The following is a 19,624-nucleotide window of genomic DNA, read 5'->3' as shown; positions in this document are numbered from 1 at the left end:
GGCTTCCACATGCCCACCCGGCTGCCTTCGCCACCACCGATACCACCCCACGCGCCATAGGTGCTGGCTTTTGGTTTTGCCGGTGGGTGCCCCATTCTGGCTCCACCCCCATCCCTAAGGCCAAGCCCTCACTGTGCCCCACTCCACCTCTTCCTGCCCCCGCTCTGCCCCCTCCTAATAGGTCCCATCCCCCCAAATGCCTCCAGCCCACTGCTCACTCCTTTCTGCTTCTCCTGCTTTAAGGGTGAGGTGTGTGTGTTTGGGGGGGGCTCAGACTCCCCCAAAACTGACAATTTTCATCATATTTATACATTTCCTTCATATTCTAGTTATTGAATGTCTGTCTATCACTGGTATCCTAACAATGTCATTATTATTACAATAGTAATGAACTACATGATTACATCATCATGAATTACAGTGTGTTAAAATCATTACACCCAGCTACATGCTGTCTTCACTAACACCCCTGTGTAAAGACACTGTGTTCACTCTCTGCTTTACCCCTGCTTAGGGCTTGTTCGGGACCTGAGGGCCACTGATGGCCGTGGGAAGAAGGTGGATGGGAGGCACAAGCAGTGGGGAGTCTGTCCCCTCTGTCCCCTCTCCCGTCTTCTTTTCTCCTCTCCCTTCCTATCGCTCTCCCTGCCCCTTTCCCTCCTTCTTGTTTCTTCTCTAAGTCCTTGCTCCCCTTCCTGATGTTTCCCCCTTTTTGTTTCCCAACCATGTCCTTTTACCCATCTCTCTGCTCCCCACCTCCTGATGACTCTGTCTAGTGCCCGCTCCCACCCACACACTCGAAGCGGCAGAGGAGGTTCCCCCTTCTCGGGTAGGAAGGGTGGCCCAGTGGTTCAGGCACAGGCTTGGGGCTCGGGTGTCCTGGGTTTGGTTTTTTGCTCTGCCACAGACTCCCTGCTTAGCCTTGGGAAAGTCACTTCACCTCTGGGTGCCCTAGATCCCACCTGCCACATGGGGCTAAAGCTGACCCTGCCTCCTAGGCTGAATCCATTCATGGCTGTGTGGTGATGGGGGAAATGGAGATACCAAGGTGATTAGATTTGGGCCAAATTACTCCACAGCCTGAGAGTGAGAGCCAGCTCCCTGCAGGGGGCACGGGAGAGAGAGGGGCTCAGGCCAGCTACGCACACAGGGGGGTCAGAGCTTCAGCCCCACATCATCTGCCGGGGTCATGGGCTTCTTCTCACCCCCCACCCCACCCAGTGGGGCTCCTGCTGGGGTCCGGGGATTCTCCTTCCCCTAAGCTGCCCCTGCACCCATCCAGCACGTGCGCCTAGGAGCCCTGCAGCCTGCTGGGGTGATTTCAAAGGGCCCGGGGCAGCCAGCTGCCACCAGCACTACCAGGCACTGCTCTGGGGGAGGCCCTGGACTTCAGGTGGTGGGTTCCTGTTTGTGGGTTGCTAAGCAGAGACAGACACCCCTCTGCAGCCCAGATTTAGGCGCCTATCCATGAGGGGGTGTGGCTTAGGACACCCCTTTTCCCCTTGTCGGCATCTCCCATTGGCCAGCTTACAGGGCTCCCCGCCTCTGAGCTGGCTTTTGTGAACTGCATTGTAAGGTGCCGTGTCACCCATGGATTGTCTAGGGAGTTCAGGCCCCTGACTCAGCTCTGAGGGTCACAGTGCTGCTGTTCCTGTGATTGTCTCGCTACCTAAAAATTACTCACTGTGACGCTCAGCATTGCAACACCTGAGTCCTGTCATGGATTGCCCCCTGTGCAACCAGTCACCTCTCCGCAGAGCACAGCTAAGCAATTCCTGATTCACACGGGTGTGCACAGGACAGAGACAGAGCACAGGCTGGTTAGTGACACATCCCAGTAAACCTCAAACTCTGCTCCTAGAAGCGCGATATTCCCTGTGGGGGCTGGGGGGACACAACCAAGTCAGGAAGCAAATCCCATGGCTCTGCCCCCGACAACTGCAGCTGGGACAGTAAAGTGGAACAAACAAGAAGAATTGTTTGTAATGTTTTATTTACAGTAATTACTAAATGTAACCCCTCTGCCCGTCAGAGATGGCAGCAACAAGGGCCGGGTTCAATATCTAGGGGATTCATTCCAATAACACAATGCAAACCGGCTCGAGCCCCCACCCAGTGACCTGGGACAAATATATACCACCCCCACTGGGCGCCTCCAAGAGGCAATACTTCCCCTCTCGCAAGCACATAGTCTGAGTGTAGCAAAAAGCCTTTTAATAACAGAGAGAAACAATGTGGCATTATGTTGGGGAAACACCACCAACAGGATTCGTAACACAAACCATGAGCAAAAAACCCACCCCAAGCAAATTGGGGCATGCCCTTTCCCTTTGGTTCTTGAGTCCAGCAACCTGAAATCACGCAAAGTCCCAAAAGTCCAATGACCCAAAAGTCTCTGTCCCTGGTCAGGGCAGCCGCAGAGTTCAAAAGTTTATCTGCAGAGCTTTACCTCCCAACCTGGGTGGAGATGGGAGGGGGAAGAGAGGTAAGGGGCATCTTACATGATCTGAAGCTGATAGCCCCACAGCTCCATAGGCCTTCGCTCCGCTCCGCCAGCCGCCCCCACAAACTGCTTCGCTCCGCTCCCCACAAGCAGCTCCCACCGTCCCACGAACTGCTCCGCATCCCACAAGCAGCTCCCGCAGTCCTATGAACTGCTCCACCTGCCTGCCCACGAGGCACTCCAGCAGTCCCACAAACCGCTCCACAATATATCTTCAAGCTCCCCCACTACTTAACACAACAGTCAGTGATTTCAGCTCTTAGATGAATTCAGCTTGTAGTAGGGGAGCCCCAGTACTGCTACACCATTAGCCCAAAGTGAGCTCAGCAGTCTGTAAGTAGACTCCTAATGGAATCAAAATTAGCTCTGATATTCCACAATGGAGAGAAGAGGAAGTGCAATTAGCATGTAAGGCCTCACTCAGGGGCCCATACCACCAAATATTAACACTAGTCCCCAGCTTCTCTCAATTCACAGAGTTTTGGAACCCATGACCCTTGCCTAGCGAGTGCTACCAAGTTGATGGTGAGTCCTTCCATCATAACAAAAGGCCAAGTACAGTTCCAAGCACAGTTCCCATAATCAGGTAATAACAATTTATTTTTCCTGCCCCAATAACAGAGACACTGGGGATCCCACAGCAGCCAAAGTGACCATTTGGGCAGCTATGGCCTCATTCTAGGCGGGGTGGGTGCGCCTATGCAAATGAGATCGGCCCCTGAAGTTCTTTTCCACAACTTGCCACACCTCACCACCAGATGTCAGGGTGGAGCTCATCCTGACACTGCTTACACTAAAGGTGGTAAGTAAACGGAGCTGAGAAGGAGCCTTAATAACCACAGCACGGCAAGGAGATCCCCAGCTACTGAGGACAGTTTTCTTAATGGCACTAAAATAGCACCAATGACCAGGAATTAATATAGGGAATTAATGAGTTACTGTCTCACTTTCAGTAACATGTCATAAATCTCTCTGTTCCCTTTCCTTTGATACTCTCCTTTTCTATTCCTTTTCCTAACCCTCACTTCTGATCCCAGTTTATTTTCCTGTGTTTCTCCCACTCTCCTACCCTCCCTGTTACAGATCAGCCCCCATGGCTGATCCATTCCACCCCCCTCCACCCCCAATTTTATCCCTTCCCCTCTTGCTGCCCCCAGGCTGGTTCTCCTGGGAGTTTCCTGTCACTCTTCTCATTTATATTTTCCACTATTTCTCCTGGACTCTCCCTTTATTCTTCTTTTATTTTCATTCACATTTTCCTTCTTGCTTCTTCTAATTCCCTCTGGTTAAATCTGCCCTGTCCCTGCCTCCCCCAGTGCTGCCAACCTCAGGAGCTTAAAAAAATCTTGAGACTGACCAAATGATGATGTTTTTAAGGTTATATAATAGTTTCTCCATCAATCTGCACCCCCTACCCATCCCCTCCACCAGTTGTTTTGAAGTGACTTGGGCCCCTGCGGCAGGAGCTCTGGCTGGGAGACCCCATGAGATCCAATCCCACAGATCTGCACAAACCGCTCCCTGCTGCTGCTTCTCCCCAGCCCCCCAAACCCTGATTGATTCATGTTGGTCCCTGCCCAGCCCCCATCTCTGCCTCTCCCCAGCCCGGCTGTTAGTTCTGCCCCCTGCCCAGCCCCCACCTCTGCCCCTCAGGGCCCCTCTGCCCCTCCTGCAGCCCCAGGGGTTCCTCCCCCTCCCCCTCCTGTGCCTGGGGCTGCAGAGAGGAAGGGAAAGGAGCTTCCAGAGGTCATAAGATAAGGGCTGGGTAGATGGGAGTCCTCCAAGGTCATAGACACTGGGGTCCGTGAGGCTAGAGAGGCTGATTTCCGGTCCCCCCTCTGCTGTGGGTCTCAGGGACACAGTCGGAGCCGGGATCCCCCCCACACCTGGAGCCAGGGGCGGATTCTCTCCCCAGGGACGGAGCCCGGCGGGAAAGTGAAGATCGGGGCCTCGTCAGCAGCATCGATAAATGTCACCTGCCCCCGGTCACAGTCCAGACAAACCCGGATCCTGCTGGGGGCCCGGCTCAGGGGCAGGGGGGTCGCAGGGGAGGTGAGAGCCCGGAACTGATCCCCGTACCGCTCCACAGCCCAGATCCCCCCGTCAGGGCTAAGGCTGATCCATCCCTTCCTCCCCACAGACTCTCTGGCCACCCCCACAGCCCAGCATCGCCCACCCCCCACCTCCACCTCCCAGCAATGTCTCCCCGCGGTGAATCCCTCACAGCCCAGCACACAGGGCGCAGTGTCAAATCTCTCAGAGGTGTTGGGCAGTCGCTGCCGCATGTCTCCCCATCTCACACTTTTCCCATCCTCAGACAGGACGAGGTCGGGATTAGCCGTGTCTGGATCCAGAGTCACATTCGCTGGGGAGAGAGAATCAGAGCGTTAGGGGCAGAGCTCGGCCCTGGGGGAGGCTGGGGCCATTTCTCACTCTCCCCAGCAGCCCTGTTCTGGCTGGGACAGGCCTGGATCGCAGGGAGCTGCCTCTGTCCTGGGCACCTGAGATTGAGCAGGGATGTCACTGCACTTCCTAAGTCTCTGTAAGGAGACCCACTTCATTAATTTCCCATTTGTTTGCAAAAGCGTCAGCTCCCAGCTACCCCAGTTGATTCTGCTCCATTCCCAGCAGGAGAGACACACCAAGAAAGGTTTTAGTGGGGAGGGAGCTGAGGAAGCAGGTACAGTTTTGAAGACCAGAGGAAATCTCCCTCCTCTAATGCAGTCTCCACTCCCAGGGCTGGGAAGAGAGAGGAAGATGCAGCACTGGGGAAGAGCTGATTAACACCAGAGAGTAGGAGGTGGCATTGGGTGGGGTAGCGCCATTCCCAGCCCAGAGAGAAGGGAGGAGCTGGCAGCATCAGAGGGAGAGGATCGCCCCAATCCAGGAAGCAGGGAGCAGCTCCAATGGGAGAGCCCAGCCCTGCCCAGAGGAAAGGCAGGATGTTGGAGAAGATCAATGGGGAGACTCCCTGCACTGGGGTAGAGCAGAGGGATGTGTCAGTCCTCAGGGCATTGAGCTCTGTTCGGGTGCTGCTCAGGGAGAGTGTTTCTGTTCATTAGCATGGGCATGAACTCAGCACCAAGGTTGGTGTCAGGATTATTTGTGTGATGTCAGCTTGGGATCTCCCCAGGTGTTCCGGCACCTTGGCAGATGTTGGGGAGGGGGGTACTAGGTCGCACCACCTGTGGCCCTGCCCTCTCCCTGGCCCTCTCCACTCTTCATCTTCTCACCGAGGCCCTGCCCCTGGCCAGGCTGGGAGCCTTGGCCACTATGGAGAGCCCCTGACCTCCACCTTCCCATGTCCACTCTCCGGCGTGCACCACCCAGGGCAGGGGGAGGGTCCAGGGGGAACAGGAGCAGGGGTGGGGCCACTGAGAGGGACAAGCACCAGGAAGAAGCTGCACTACACAGGGCGCAGTTGATCAGCTGCCCCTCCATGAAGCACAGCCAATGCTGCGATGCTCCACGCCTGCCCAAGGCTTGCAGTTTGGGGGGCCAACACGGCCCCCTGCCCCCAAACTATGCCCATGTTAAAAAAGAGGGTGAGCTTGGCCCCCTGGCCCCCCATGTTCCAGTGCCCCTGGATCTCCTCACTGTGAATAGGTTATTTTTAGGGCTGTGTGCGCCACAGCCACTGGTGATTTGGTTGGTAACTTTCGTTACAATCTCATGAAGATGTTTTCACTGGAATTTTCTCCTAATTTAAAGACAGTCTCCAGCTGCAAACTCACCCTGTCTGTGTGCTCCTAGGGATTCCCCAATTTGTGTCTCCAGTGCAGACGGCAGAGTGTCTGGCGGGGGAAAGGAGAAAAGAGAGGAGATTTCAGACTTTCATATTGATAACAGCGTCCCCACTCTGAACGCACAGAACTGATTGTTCATCATGACAGAGAAACAGATCGAGAGGCCCAGAGACACACTCAGGCATTTAATAGAAACTAACTGAAACCTTCTATTTCCTCTCCCATTCAGCCATCTCCCAGCAATGGAACCAACGTCCTTTCAGCCTCACAACCATCCCAAGACACACAATCTGTAAGAGAGTTTTACTTTTCCCCTCCTCATCCCCTCCCACCCTTCAGAATCCAGTTGGTTTGTCTCATTCACTCACGGCCTTTTGTCATAACCTAGACCCAGATCATACAAAGACTTTGGCAGAAAAGTAACTTTACCCACTTTGGTCCCTTTGGCCAGGGTCAGGCAGCATCATGTTGTGCGACGGACACTTGACAAAATTACCGGAGTGAGTGACGGACATTGGTGGGGGGTTATGTCATTCAGTCATCATTCAACCCGTAAAATAATGCACAATTTTCCACACTGAAAAAACCATAACCTAGCTCGTTAATAAATAATAAACAATAATAATAGTAATAAATTCAACTCATGGGAGTGTTTTTGAATGTCCCTCACTGCCGCAGTCAATATTTTTTTTTGTGGGATGGGGGCATTGAAATAAATATTTCTCCTAAAACCATATTTCAGTGCACTGTTGTCACTACTTTTTTATTTTTCTTGTTTAAATAATATGTCTGATGGGAGGATGAGTGTCTGTGTGTGTGTGTGTGTGTGTGTGTGTTTGTGTGTGTGTTTGTGTGTGTGTCCCACCTCTACACCGCTTACCCCATGTCTCTCCCCTGTCTGTGTCCCTTACATGGGAGATCCCCCATCATGTCACAGGATGTCGGAGGCAGAGGAGGGGGGTCTCTCAGTGGAGCAGAGCTTCCCATCGCCTCACTGTGACCAGGGCACCTCTCTCCGGGCAGGGGTGATCCCAGGGTTGATGGGAATGTCCTCTGTCTCCTGACCAGGACAAAGGGTAAAGCTCTGGCTGTGGATCTCTTGTGAGCAGGGGCCAGGGTGGAAGAAATTCTTCTGCGGGGGGTGGAGGGGGAACTTAACCCTGGTGGCTCCCAGAAGTGGTGTCCCACTGTCCCTCATCCCCGCTGCTCCTGGGAAGCTAGGCTGAGGGGGGGGTCTGTGCTGCTGGGGGAGGGGTAGCAATGACAGGCTGGAGCTTGGCTGAGGGGAGCTGTGCAATATGGAGGTGGCACTGAAGAACTAAAGCTCGTCTGAGGGGGGCTGTGCAGTGGGGGGGCAGCACTGAAGGGTTGGAGCTAGGCTGAGGGGGGCTGTGCAGTGGGGTGAGGCACTGAAGGGCTGGAGCTAGGCTGTGCATCCAGCCACAGAGAAGTTAGCAATGTCCAATATCCCCTGTGTGGAGACAAGGGTCAAAGTGGCGTGTGCATAATCAGTGGTGATAAACGAATCAGAGAAAACAACAATAACACGAAAATAACTTGAACAAAAGAAGCCCTGCCAATGATGTGTTCATGCATGTGTAGTGTGTGACCTATAAAAGGTACTTAATATTCATACCACTCAAAGGTGATTGGAAAAGAACTAGTAAATATGCAATTTGGATGTGTATAATATTCCAGAGATTGTAAGGCGTAATTAGAGCTTCCTAGGAGAAATCCCCCATGACCCACCTTTGCCCCAGGAGAAGGGAACTGACCAGCACTTCTTTCTATTTGCGATGGCTAGTAGCAAATATCCCAATGGCTGGTGATGGGGCACTAGTCGGGGAGGGAGTTAGAGAGAAATCTTTCCCAGGTGTCTGGCTTTTGGGTCTTGCTGAAATGCTCAGTGTCCAACTGACCACCATATTTGGGATAGGGAAGGAATTTTCCACCAAATCAAATTGCCAGAGACTCTGAGGTTTATTTTTGCCTTCCTCTCCCATATGGGGAACGTATCATTTACCGATGTTCAACTAGAAGAAATGGTGGATTCTCTGTAATTTGAAGTCTTTAAATCATTATATGAGGGCTTCAGTAATTCAGCCAGAGTTTATGGGTAAATTGCAGGAGTGGGTGGGGAGGTTCTGTGGCCTGCAATGTGCAGGAGGTCAGAGTAGATGGATCATGATGGTCCCTTCTGACCTTAAAGTCGATGAGTCATTTCTTACTTTGTAACTGTAATCGAAAAGCATGTTTCTGGTGCAAACAAAGGTTTGAATTAATCAACCTGAGTGTCTTGGACACAAATGTCTGGCCTTCTCACCCAAAAATTAAATAGAAGCATCATCTGAGTGTGAACCAATTGACCAGCACCATTCTCTTCCCGCAGTCTCAGAGGCTCTTCCCAATTTCCATTCCTAGATCCCTTCTGGGTACCTTTGAACTTCCTCAGAGTCTTCATTAGCACAATAGTTTTCTGGGAGAAATCGCTGACTTGCTCTTCCAGTTCAGGAGAAATCTCCTCTGGCTGCTGGAACTTCCCCTTCTCACACCTAGAGAGAAACAATTTCCCATGATTATATTTCATTGTGTGACTCATGATAAGTTCTGGCTAGTGAGTCGCTGCTCTAATATGCCTGGAGTTCAAATTCCTCGACTTCTCCCAGCCTCAGAGCAGGTGCAACACAGCCCATGGCTGTACAACCTTCCCTTCTAAGGACTCCTTAATATTCTTCAACTCTGGTCTGGTGAGATCAGCTCTGGGGACAAAAGGGGAATTGAATCTCCATGGCCAATTCACTCCTTGGCCTCCATGCTCTGAGAGACAGGAGATTCCTATGTAAAGTGCTGTAGAAATCTGTCCACTAGGAACTAAACTGAAACACCAACTCTCCCGTCCCCAGCTCATTCCACACAGGTCTCCAAACAGTCCTTACGCTGGGAAAGACTCAGGTGAGAAAGACTCTTGACCACTGCTGCCTTGGGCTGAGTGGTAAGCAGGGCCCCAGTAGTGACAGGCCCATATTCCATCCCCACAATCCTGAAGCAGCCACTCCCCCAGGGATGTGACATCTCGAGGAAACACTTGAGGTCAGTCTTTCCCACTGAATAGAGAATTCCAGAGTCTTCTGTACCAGGATGAGAACCTCAGGATTAAGTTTATCTGAGAGATTTGTATCCAAAATCCCCACACATGTTGCTGTGGAGATGCAGTGCTAACATCATCTCCATGCTCTTCCCCAGCATTGCCAAGTATGTGTGGGAGTGAGAGAGAGCCACGTACCTACTCAAGGTGCTTCTGACATCCTAGAGGGGAGAGAGAGGAGAGAGAGATTAAAAAAAATCTCAGTACCACCTGACACACACTTGGGATTCCAGGAAAGGGGTTTTGCAAACACAGGGAAAATCAGCCCTGCCCTGGCCCCGGGGCCATGGTTTCACTGAGCTAATGGGGCTTTTCCAGCTCTAATATCAATGTGTCTGTGAGTCTGAAAAGAACAATAGTCATTCACATTTCAGCAATGCACACATTGAGTTACACTGAGATCTCTGACTGCTGGACCCCAGTACCAGTACTTCAGGAGCTGTCCTGTCCCTGTGTTGGGATTTGGGATGTTTCTAGCTCAGTCTCACCTGCAGGAATTCACTTGCTGGCTTCTGACACTTCCCCTCCATCTCACTGATCAGCTCACTGAGATGGGAAATCCCCTCTGAGAGTTTGGTGATATTTTCATTCTGTATCTTCACAATCTCCTTGTCCAGCTTTTCCAGCTGGGCCAGCAGGAGTCGCTCTTGTTCCTCCAGGAACTGACGCAGCTGCTGAAATTCAGACACAATCTTCTGCCTCTCGGTTTCTGACTGTTTCTAGAAGAAATAAGGAAAGAGATGGTCAGGAACATGGATGGAGCCTGATGACCTTTCATACAGTCTTACAAGAGAGAGTTTCTTTACAATCTCTAACGCATCTGTACAGAGCCCAGGCCATGAGCTGTCAGGCCTAGTGCTCAGAGCTGCAGTCAGAAGTCAGGAACTACAGCCGAAGTCAGAGCTGGAGTCAAAGTCAGGATCTCACCAAGGATTGGGGCTACAGTCGAGCTCAGAAGTCACGCCAAAGGCTGAGCCAGAATCAGTGTCTGGAGTCACACGGGGGATCAGGACTGGAGTCGGAGTCAGGCAGCCACGCGAAGGGTCAAGCCAAAGTCAGACAGCAGTACTGCGGGTCACACACACATATTTGTGATATGCACATCTACACACACACACAAACACACACAGAGTATCCCATGATCATGGAGAAACACACACAAGGCCACAGAGAAATCTACCAATAAACATCCCTCCCAGCTCCATGTCCCAGCAGGCGAAGAACAGGCACCGACCAGATACTCCCGGCTTCTCTCCTCTCCAGCCACTTTCAATCCCAGCAGCTTTTCTCTCTCTTCCCTCAGAGTCTTCAAATGGGCTTGTATTTTTTCCTGACAAACAGAAATGATTTGGTGGGTTTATTTTCAGGGTTGGAGGGGGTGGATGAGGTGTTTTTCCACCCAAAATTGTACACAACAGTCAGTCTTCCTAGATTGACTAGGTGGGTAAGGCAATACCTTCTGCTGGCCCAGCTTCTATTGGTGAAAGAGTTTCACACAACTCAGCTCTGAGGAACACACTCTTTCCCAGGCCTGAAGAAGAGCTCTGTGTAAGCTTCAAAGTTTGTCGTTCACCACAGAAGCTGCCCATGAGCAGATATTACTTCACCTACCTTGTCTTTCTAATAGCCCAGGACCAACACAGTTACAACAATAGTGTGTACAACAGTGGGTCTTTCTAGAGGTAGGACATCAGAGATACGAAGGAAATGAAACCTGATTTATGGAAATTGGGCGGGTTTTGTATTCAGATGGTTTGAAGTTATTACATCCACTTTCTCCATTGAGTCGAACCAGTGGAAAACTGGTGTCCCATGGTGGTGAATCTATAAAGCTTTTTTTGAGAAGATTTAACAGTGATACCAATCCCAGAAGCCACCGGGGGCAGTCATATCGGGGGCAGCCATATTGACTTTCAGCCCTGTACCCCGGGGAGTTGGACAGCACTGATCTAAGGACTAGGGAAAACCCCATTAGATGCGTTGATTTGTGTTAGGAACAGCTGGGGTTTGCCCTAGTGCTGTCCTAGCCCCTCTCCCTGGCAATGGCCTCTGGGTAGCGACCCCAAAGTCCCGAGCAAAGACCCCAGAAGCGGTGGATTCTGGCAGATTTCTAAGGGCTGCCTGGTGGGACTAACAGAACCACGCTGGCTGGTCCTTGCCCATGAACACACGGGAACAGGTCAGACTGGCACTGGTCCGCACTGCCCAGGGGTTAGTTTTGCTGAAGATAAGTCTGATCCCAGTGGCATGTGGCATGGACCTGCGCTGACTGGAGCCCTTGTGGGTGTGGACTGAAGGTGCTCGGGGTCCCACACAATGTTCAGCCCAGTGATCTCCTCTAGTGCAGGCTGGCAGCATCTGAGTTTAACCCTTATGGAGCAGGCACAGGAGTTCAGAATCGCAGTGAGAAACCTCCTCTCCGTGCCGCGCTCAGGACCTGTATCAAGGAGTCTTTTCCTCCTACTGTCTGCACTTCATCACTGCACAGTGCTGCTGAAAGGGGCAGAGTAGCTAGTGGTTAGAGCACTGAACTGGGCCTTGGAAAACCAGGTTTTTGTATCCAGCTCTGCCACTGATCTGCTGAGTCACCTTGGACAAGTCACTTCCCCTCTCGGTGCCTCAGTTTCCCCTCCCACCCTTTGTCTGTCTTGTCCAGTTAGACTGTAAATGGCTCAGGGCAGGGATTGGCCCTCACTGGGTTTTGTGCAAGGCCCCCACAATCGAGGTCAGATCTCATCTGGGGTCTCTAGGGGATGCAAATAACAATAAACACCGTGATACAACCAGTAATACCAGCCACAGCTTGTAACTCCCCCAATCAGCTTTCATGCAATGAAGGCTACACACAGCTGAATGACAGGGTTACACCATTAAGCTGTAATTAACATCCAAAGTTATTACCCATTAGACTGGACAGCAACTCCCTACCTTGTACTCCTGGGCAGCTTCCTGTATGGGAACCACCGTGTGAGCGCGGTGAGCCCGGGATCTGTCGCACACCACACAGATGGGGGTTTGATCCTCTTCACAGAACAGTTTCAGAGCCTCCTGGTGTTCCCCACACACCCCACCCCCTCCTGCTCCCTTCGCTGCCTGGAAACTCAGCTGTTTGGCGATTTCTACGACATTTGCCAACTGCCTGTTGGGCCTGAGGTTTCTCTGTTGCACAGTTTCTCTGCACTGAGGGCAGGAGGCGGCTGTGTCGAGTCCCTCCCAGCACTGGGCGATGCAGGCTCTGCAGAAATTGTGCCCACACTCCAGAGTGACAGGGTCTGTGAAATAGTCCAGACAGACGGGACATGTCGCTTCCTCCTGGAGACTTTCCACGGGGCTCTCTGCAGCCATGGCTCCCTCCGGGCAGTGGGACAGGGTAAGTTTCAGTTTCCTGAGTTCACACTATGCCCCACCTGCAGCAGCAACTGGGTGTTTCCTTGCCTGAAAGTGACTCCTGCCATTTGCTGAGCAGGAAGGACCCAACCAATTTCACCCCTGGAGGCTTTGGTGAAAAATGTATCAATTCTGGGAGGATCAGACAATATTTTGGTCAGACCAGAACTATTTAATGACACTAGACACTGAGATTCAAAAAGTTGAAGCTTTAGAACTGTTAAAATTGACTGTGAGGAGCTAAATCTTCTCCCTCCCCCAGGAGCTCCCCCAGGGCAATGACCCAGTGCGTCCCCCACCACCACACGGACCGAGGCTGAGAGTCCATCTGATGGCGGCTCAGAGGCCTGTGGAATGTGCTGGGATCTCAGCCTGGGCCCTATGGGGGCAGGTGACCCTGTAACACAACCACACCCAGCAAGGCCTGCAACCGTTTTCTCCCTTTTGGTCCATCCCAGCAGAGAGACCGGGGACTGCAGGGAGACCAAGCTCCTGTCCCCGAGGTGAGGGCTGGGGCCTAATGGCCGAGGGCAACCCGTGTGAGGGGAGCTCGCACGAGGGGCCTTCAGGATACGTGGTGTGGGATAAACAGAGACGTCTCAGGCCACTTGCCCATTGCGGCTGCAGCAGGGGATGTGGGGACAGACGGAGGAGGCCTGGGGCAGTCTGGGAAGCCGCCATCGGGGACACGGAGAGGGAATTCAGCTGTGGCGGGGAAGCCGTGCTGCGCAGAGATGCTGCTGCGGATGCAGCTAGTTACCCGGGTCCAGCGTTGCAGCAGGTTAACAACGTGGTTACTAGACGTTGCAGCTCAGCCCAGTGAAGTGCTGCCCTTTTGCTGTCTCTGCGCGGCTTGAGCATCATGCAAACACCTTTCCCCTGCTGCTGTCTCAGGTACCTGAGTCTTCACTCAGCATTGCAGAGCAGAGCAGATTCAGTGCTTTGGTACAGGGTTACGGAAAGGAAAAAGACTGGAATGGTACATATAGTACCTGTAATTTCTCTCCCCTGGCTGTCGGATGCACCGTGTGCAGCTGGTTACTTAGAGACATTCAATCAGACAGCTGGGGTGGCCTTTTTCTGCTCTGCCCCTTTCTCAGTAAATGGTGAGTGTATCTTTACCCACGCCAGTCCCTTTGGCATCACTGGGACACTGAGACCTTTCAAGATCGGGACACTGAATCGTAAGCTTTTCGGGTCTGCTCAGAGCTCAGCACCATGGCCCCTTGTCCTCCATAGACTATAATGCGAAGAGACACACAGGCATTGTATAGATGGGGAAACTGAGGCAGGGAGTGGGCTGGTTCAATGGGCCCCCTATTCAGTGGCTCTAAGGGCCAATGCAGAGCTTAGCAGCAGCTCGGCAAGTCCTGAGCTCCAGCCAGAGCTGCATCCCTGGTTTAATGGTCCTAAGGGGCTTTTGCCAGCGTGCAGAGTACAAGAGGTGCAGCTTCACCCTGGCCACACCCCTCTGTCCCTTTCCGCCCCTTCCTCCTCCAGCCTGTCCATGCTCCATCCCCACTCCCACCCGCCCCTCCCAGGAGCACTCCCTGTGCCTGCAGCAGCTGGGGAGGAGGACACAAACAGCCACGCTAGCCGGCACAGGAGCCAGAGCACAATGCTGGGCTCGTGTCCAAATGTCAAGAATGTCTTTCGATTTAAGGTCCAAATTTGGGGACTGAGCTAAGTGCTGAGGGGCTGGTTCTCCAAGGGGCTGGGCACCGGCAGCGCCCACTGACTCCGGCTGCAGCTGCGAATGCGGGTGGACCACGTGCCCTGAAGTCCTGTATTTCAAGGAGATAAACCGAGACACCCAAAATCTGGCCGCTGCTGTAAATTTAGGCCTCATTGACTTGCCCATTAACAGCAGGACGTGGGCTAAGTCTCATTGTAAGTCGCTGTTTATACTTGGTCACTGCTCGGTCCCATGATTGTAAGCAACAGAGGTGCTGACCCCAGGGGTGCTCCGGAGCTCAAACCCCACGGAAAAAATACAGGGGGAGCTCAGCACCCACCAGTCACAGCTGTTCTGTGGGGCTGCCAATGAGTTCTTTGGTGGCTAGGGGAGGTGCCTGGGGGAGGGCGGAGAGCAGCAAGCTGAAGATTGGCTGCGGCTTTGGCAGAGGGGTTGGAGCAGGGGCGGGAAGAGGCAGCCAGAGGGCAAGGCCTTAGGGGATGAGGCGGAGTGGGTCAGAAGAGGCGGAGCTAGGGCAGGGCCTCAGGGGAGGGGCATGGTGGGGGCGTGGCCTCAGGGCAGAGAGGGGGTAGAGCACCCCCAGGGAAAAATAAAAGTCAGCCTCTATGATCCCACTGCCTGCCGGGGGTGGGGGGCATTGTTTGAACCAGAGTCCCCCACTTCTCAGGAGTAGGTGTGCTAACCACTCAGACAGTGTTTTGCAAACTGGAGGGTCCTGACCCAAAAGGAGATTGCAAGGCTTTTGTAGGGGGGGTCACGAGATCACAAAAAATAGTATGATAACCACTGGTACGAGTGGAACACGGAGGTCATGGATTCTGCAATTTTGTTTGACCTCTGTGACTTCATTTCCACACAACAGGGCTTCATCTTCAACCCCACAACGTGGCTCCGGCTGTCAGCCCCACACGGCGGGGCTCAGGCTTCAGCTGCTTTGCATCTCCAGGATTGGGAGGGCTGCAGGAACAGCAAGTGACGGGGGAATTTCTCACTGAACTGAAGGCACATTCTCAGGAAAGCCCAAGGGCTTCCAATGATATGATCTGTCCTATGGATGCAAGCGTCTATCAGTTATCCCTGGAGTCTGTCCATGTCCTTGCCCTGCTCTGCTCTCTCCCTGGTCGAATGTTACAGGCAGAGAGAGAAGCTGAAAGGCAGAAACTTGTGTCTTACTTTCAGCAACTGCACCATGTCCTGGAGGAACAAGAGCGACTCCTACTGGCCCAGCTGGAAGAGCTGGATCCAGAGACTGCAGAAAGAATTGAAAAGACAAAGCAAATTTTGCAGGAAATACCCTGTGCCTGTGAGCTGCTCCTGAACGGGCGTGTGTGTGTCTGATCACAAACCGGAGAACTTGGAGGACGCTGATGTGGCTAGTAAGTCGGTGAAACTGGCAGAATAACATTTCTGTTTTGATGTAGGAATAAAAAGACTGAATATTGTTCCCTTTTGTCCTTTTGAGCCATCTTTATCTTACGTAAGTATGTGTCCATAAAAGAGTTTGGTTGTCCGTAATTTTTTTTCTATACTGTCCATAAAAATTATTTTCAGCACTTGGCAACCCTGGTCCCAGACACTCTCTGAGGGTAACTCTCCCATGAGTGAGACGTTGAAGCAAAACGCTCCACTCTGGGCTTTTCTCTATCAGTGAACACAAATGGTGGTAGAAGCCATGGACTTTTAGAGAAGCTGTTTTACCAGGGAGACGTATCTTGGGAACCCTTCGTCAACTGGCCTCCAATTTGGCCTCCAGCCTGACCCTGCTCCTCCGCAGGGCACACCAAATCTCCAGGCAAGCCGAGGGACTTTGTGGATCTCAGTGCACTTACAATAGTCAAGTTTTAAAGAGAAAGCTGGTCTCATCCATAACTCTAGTCATCGCTTTGGTGATGTGACAGGACCCCCCCATCCTCCCCCAGCCATGGGGTGTGCAGCTAAGCAGGCGTCTACCTCTGTGCAGGGAGGCCTTAGCACTTGCCCCTGTCACCGGCCTCTCCCATTGGCTAGCTTAGGTGGCTTCCCCACTACAGTGCTGGCCTTTCTGGATCACAGTCTAAGGGCGAGTTTACACTACATCTCTGGGAGAGGCAGTTGTTAGATCGACAGAGGAATTCTTCCCTTGACCTATCTGCGTCTACATCAGGGGTTAGATCGGCCTAACTACGTCACACAGGGTGTGAAAGTTTTCACAGCGCTGAGCACAGTACCAAGGCCAACCTAAGTGGTAGGTAAAGACCAGGTCTCAGGAAGAATAAGGGTATGTCTACACTACAGTCGCTACTACAGCAGAGCTACAGCGGTGTCGCTGAAGGGCCGCAGTGTAGATGCATCCTGCATTGACGGAAGTGGTTTTTCCATCATTGTAGTTAATCCCCCTTTCTGAGAGGCCGTCGCCAGGTCACCGGCAGAATTCCATTGTCTGCACCGGGGGCTAGCTCCATCTCGCTGTGGCACTCAGGGCACAATGTTTCACAGCCCTGGGTGACTTCACTAGGTTGATCTAAGTGTTGTGTAGAGCGGGCGGAAGAGGGGTTTCCCTGGAGCTAGCAGGAAACACAGGGGCTGAGGGATGCTTGGTGTGTGTGCGGTAGAAAGTCAAAAGAAGCAGTCGTGAGTGTGAATCTGGCAGGAAACAGAGCGAGGGCTTGCTTCAGGGATAGGGAGCCCTGAAAGGCAGACGTGCATTTCCCAGTTAGGAAACTGCCGGCTGCTGTTTGTTTCTATCCTGTTCAGGGCACAGGAATTTGTGGACATTGTTCGTTAATTATAAAGATTGCTCCAAAGAAATACCTGACTCCTCTATTCAATTTCTCCTGTCAATGGAAGAACCTAGCGGGTCCCAAACGCTGGCTCACGGCTCAGGTCAAAGGAGCGATGGTGCAACCCGGGTCAGAATCTAGAGCTGTGGCAGCAAATGCGTTGGTGGGAAACATTTGCGGGGAGCTCCAGCAGCAAAGAGCCTGTGCAGAGGGGCAGATTGCTGCTCATTGTGGACTTGAGCATGTCCAGCCGTGTGTGCGGAGCAGTCCCCGTTGTCCCTGCTCTCCAAGCTGACACGCCTCTTCCCAGGGTCAGACAAAACCCAAACATGGGTCCCTGGCTCGTATTTCCCCCCAGCAGAACCAGCCCACACAGTGCTGATGAGTTCAGTATTGGTCCAAGGAGAATGACTGGAAGAGACTGGGGCAGCTGGAATGGGGCAGGGGCAGGGCTGGATGAACACAGGGGCTTTAGGGTCTGCAGCCCAGAGCCACAGACTAAGGGGCCCCCCGCAAAAAGATCTCCGGGTCGCCAAAACTTCAGATCTTTTGCGGGGCCCCTTTAGCCCTGGGCCCCTGACTGTAGCCACTAAAGCCCCTGCGTCCTGGCCCCTGCCTGGGGAGGCAGGGCCGGTTCTGCACGCTGTGCGGGGGCGTTGCCTGTAGGCAAGCGCAGGGCAGCGAGTGGAGCCACCTGGCCCCCCCTTCCCAAGGCTGCAGCCAGGGATGTCTGGGTTGTGCTGGCAGCTTCAGGGTCAATCGGGGAGGAGCAGTGAGGGGCCAGGGCAGGCAAGGTGCCTGCCAGTCCCGCTGTGCCACCAAACAGGAGCTGCCCTAGGCACGCGCCCCGCACTCCAACCCCTGCCCTAGCCCTGAGCCCCCTCCCACACCCTAACTCCCACCCAGACCCCGCCCCCCCACCCCCAGCCCTGACCCCCCTCCTGAGCCCTAACTCCCTCCCAGACCCCACCCCCTCATCCCACACTCCAGACTCCTTGGTCCCACCCTGGCGTCCCCTCCTGCACTCCCAACCCCTCATCCCTCACCTCATCCCACACCCCAACCCCCTGCCTCATCCCGCAGCCCCCTCCCACACTCTGAACCCTGCATTTTTGGCTGCACCCCGGAGCCTAGGAGGTCCCACAAAATCTAATAGCCCCTGGCCCCCAAAAGAGTTCATCCAGATCTGGGTGGAGGGTAGGGGATGGGGAGGGATGGGTAGGATTGTTACTTTCCCTTCTGTCTATGGAGATTTACAAAGTTTAAAACTACAGTCTTCCTTCCAGCTCTTAGATGGCATTTTGAATCGGCTGGGCTTTAACCTTTAGACTGCACTTTCAGACAGCTTTGAATATTTACCCTAAAATCTCCCTTCAGCTCACAGGTTGCTCCTGATTAATGAATTGCTGTGCTGACGTTTTTACGCCTTATCACTAACACGCTCCCGCTGCCTCTCACCTTGACCCAGGGAGCCCCTGTTGCCCGGCTGGTCCCAGGCGGGTGGTGAGATGTTCAGCAAGACGCCGCCAAGCCAAGGCTCCTCCGCACACAGATTGTCACTGAAATCACTCAGTGGGGTTTAGTTCCCGCCCATTGTTTCCGTGCAAGTCTGCTTGTGGTTGTGGACACGCGCCTCATTGTGAATTAAGAATGTCCTAGTTCAATTGAGGGCTCGTCTACACAGCACCTGGGAGGTGTGATTCCCAGCTCGGGTACGAGTACACAGGCTGACACTGCTGGAGCGAACACACTGCCAAGAGCAGTGAGGCCACAGACACATACTGTGTAGACAGACCCTGAGTTTAAACTTTCGTGTCCTTGTTTGTTTGTTTCCTTCTCCCCCTTTTCCTTTCATGCCCTGTCTGCTCCGTTATCACCTGCTGCTCCCCATTCCTTGCCGATGGAATTCCTCTGGAGTGGAGTGGCTGGGTGCCCAGAGCCTCCCCCCGCCCACATTCTTGGCAGTCTGGGTGAGGAGGATGTGGAACGGAAGCATCACAGAAGATTCTCGCCCTCTCGGTTGCAGAGAAAATCTAGAAAAAGTGACCCAAGTGCCGCCTACAGGTCTGAGCAACCAAAACCCAAATAGAAACAACCTAATGTTTATTATGATTACATTTCATAGAATCACAGAAGATTAGGAAGAGACCTCAGGAGGGTCATCCAGTCCAATCCCCTGCTCAAAGCAGGACCAACACCAACTTTATGATTTTGAGCAGCCTGACTTGTGCTTTGTAAATGCCGGGGGTTGGCAATACTGTGCCACACAGGTGCTGACTTCTCATTTCCCCTGGAGGTGCTCCACTCCTTTGCCCCCCAGGGCACATCACTTAGGGCAGGCCACAGGGTGGGAGCTTAAGGAGAGAGGAGGAGCAGGGGTGGGGCCAC

General features: G+C 53.1%; 1 protein-coding gene across 1 annotated transcript in view; it reads right to left on the bottom strand.

Moving 5' to 3' along the window:
• Positions 1–19,624, bottom strand: part of LOC102945778 — a 73,353-nt gene that overhangs the window by 35,336 nt on the left and 18,393 nt on the right. The window contains exons 8-13 of the mRNA XM_037914892.2: positions 12,323–12,790; positions 10,629–10,724; positions 9,883–10,113; positions 9,533–9,555; positions 8,686–8,801; positions 6,238–6,297 (exon numbers count right to left, since the gene is read on the bottom strand). Of these exons, the coding sequence (XP_037770820.2) occupies positions 6,238–6,297; positions 8,686–8,801; positions 9,533–9,555; positions 9,883–10,113; positions 10,629–10,724; positions 12,323–12,790 (994 nt within the window). The remainder of the gene's footprint in view (positions 1–6,237; positions 6,298–8,685; positions 8,802–9,532; positions 9,556–9,882; positions 10,114–10,628; positions 10,725–12,322; positions 12,791–19,624) is intronic.

This window comes from Chelonia mydas, chromosome 14, assembly GCF_015237465.2.
Source record: "Chelonia mydas isolate rCheMyd1 chromosome 14, rCheMyd1.pri.v2, whole genome shotgun sequence".
NCBI lineage: Eukaryota > Metazoa > Chordata > Testudines > Cheloniidae > Chelonia > Chelonia mydas.
The sequence above is the reverse complement of the archived record's forward strand: the minus strand, read 5'-3'. Positions and strand labels throughout refer to the sequence as shown.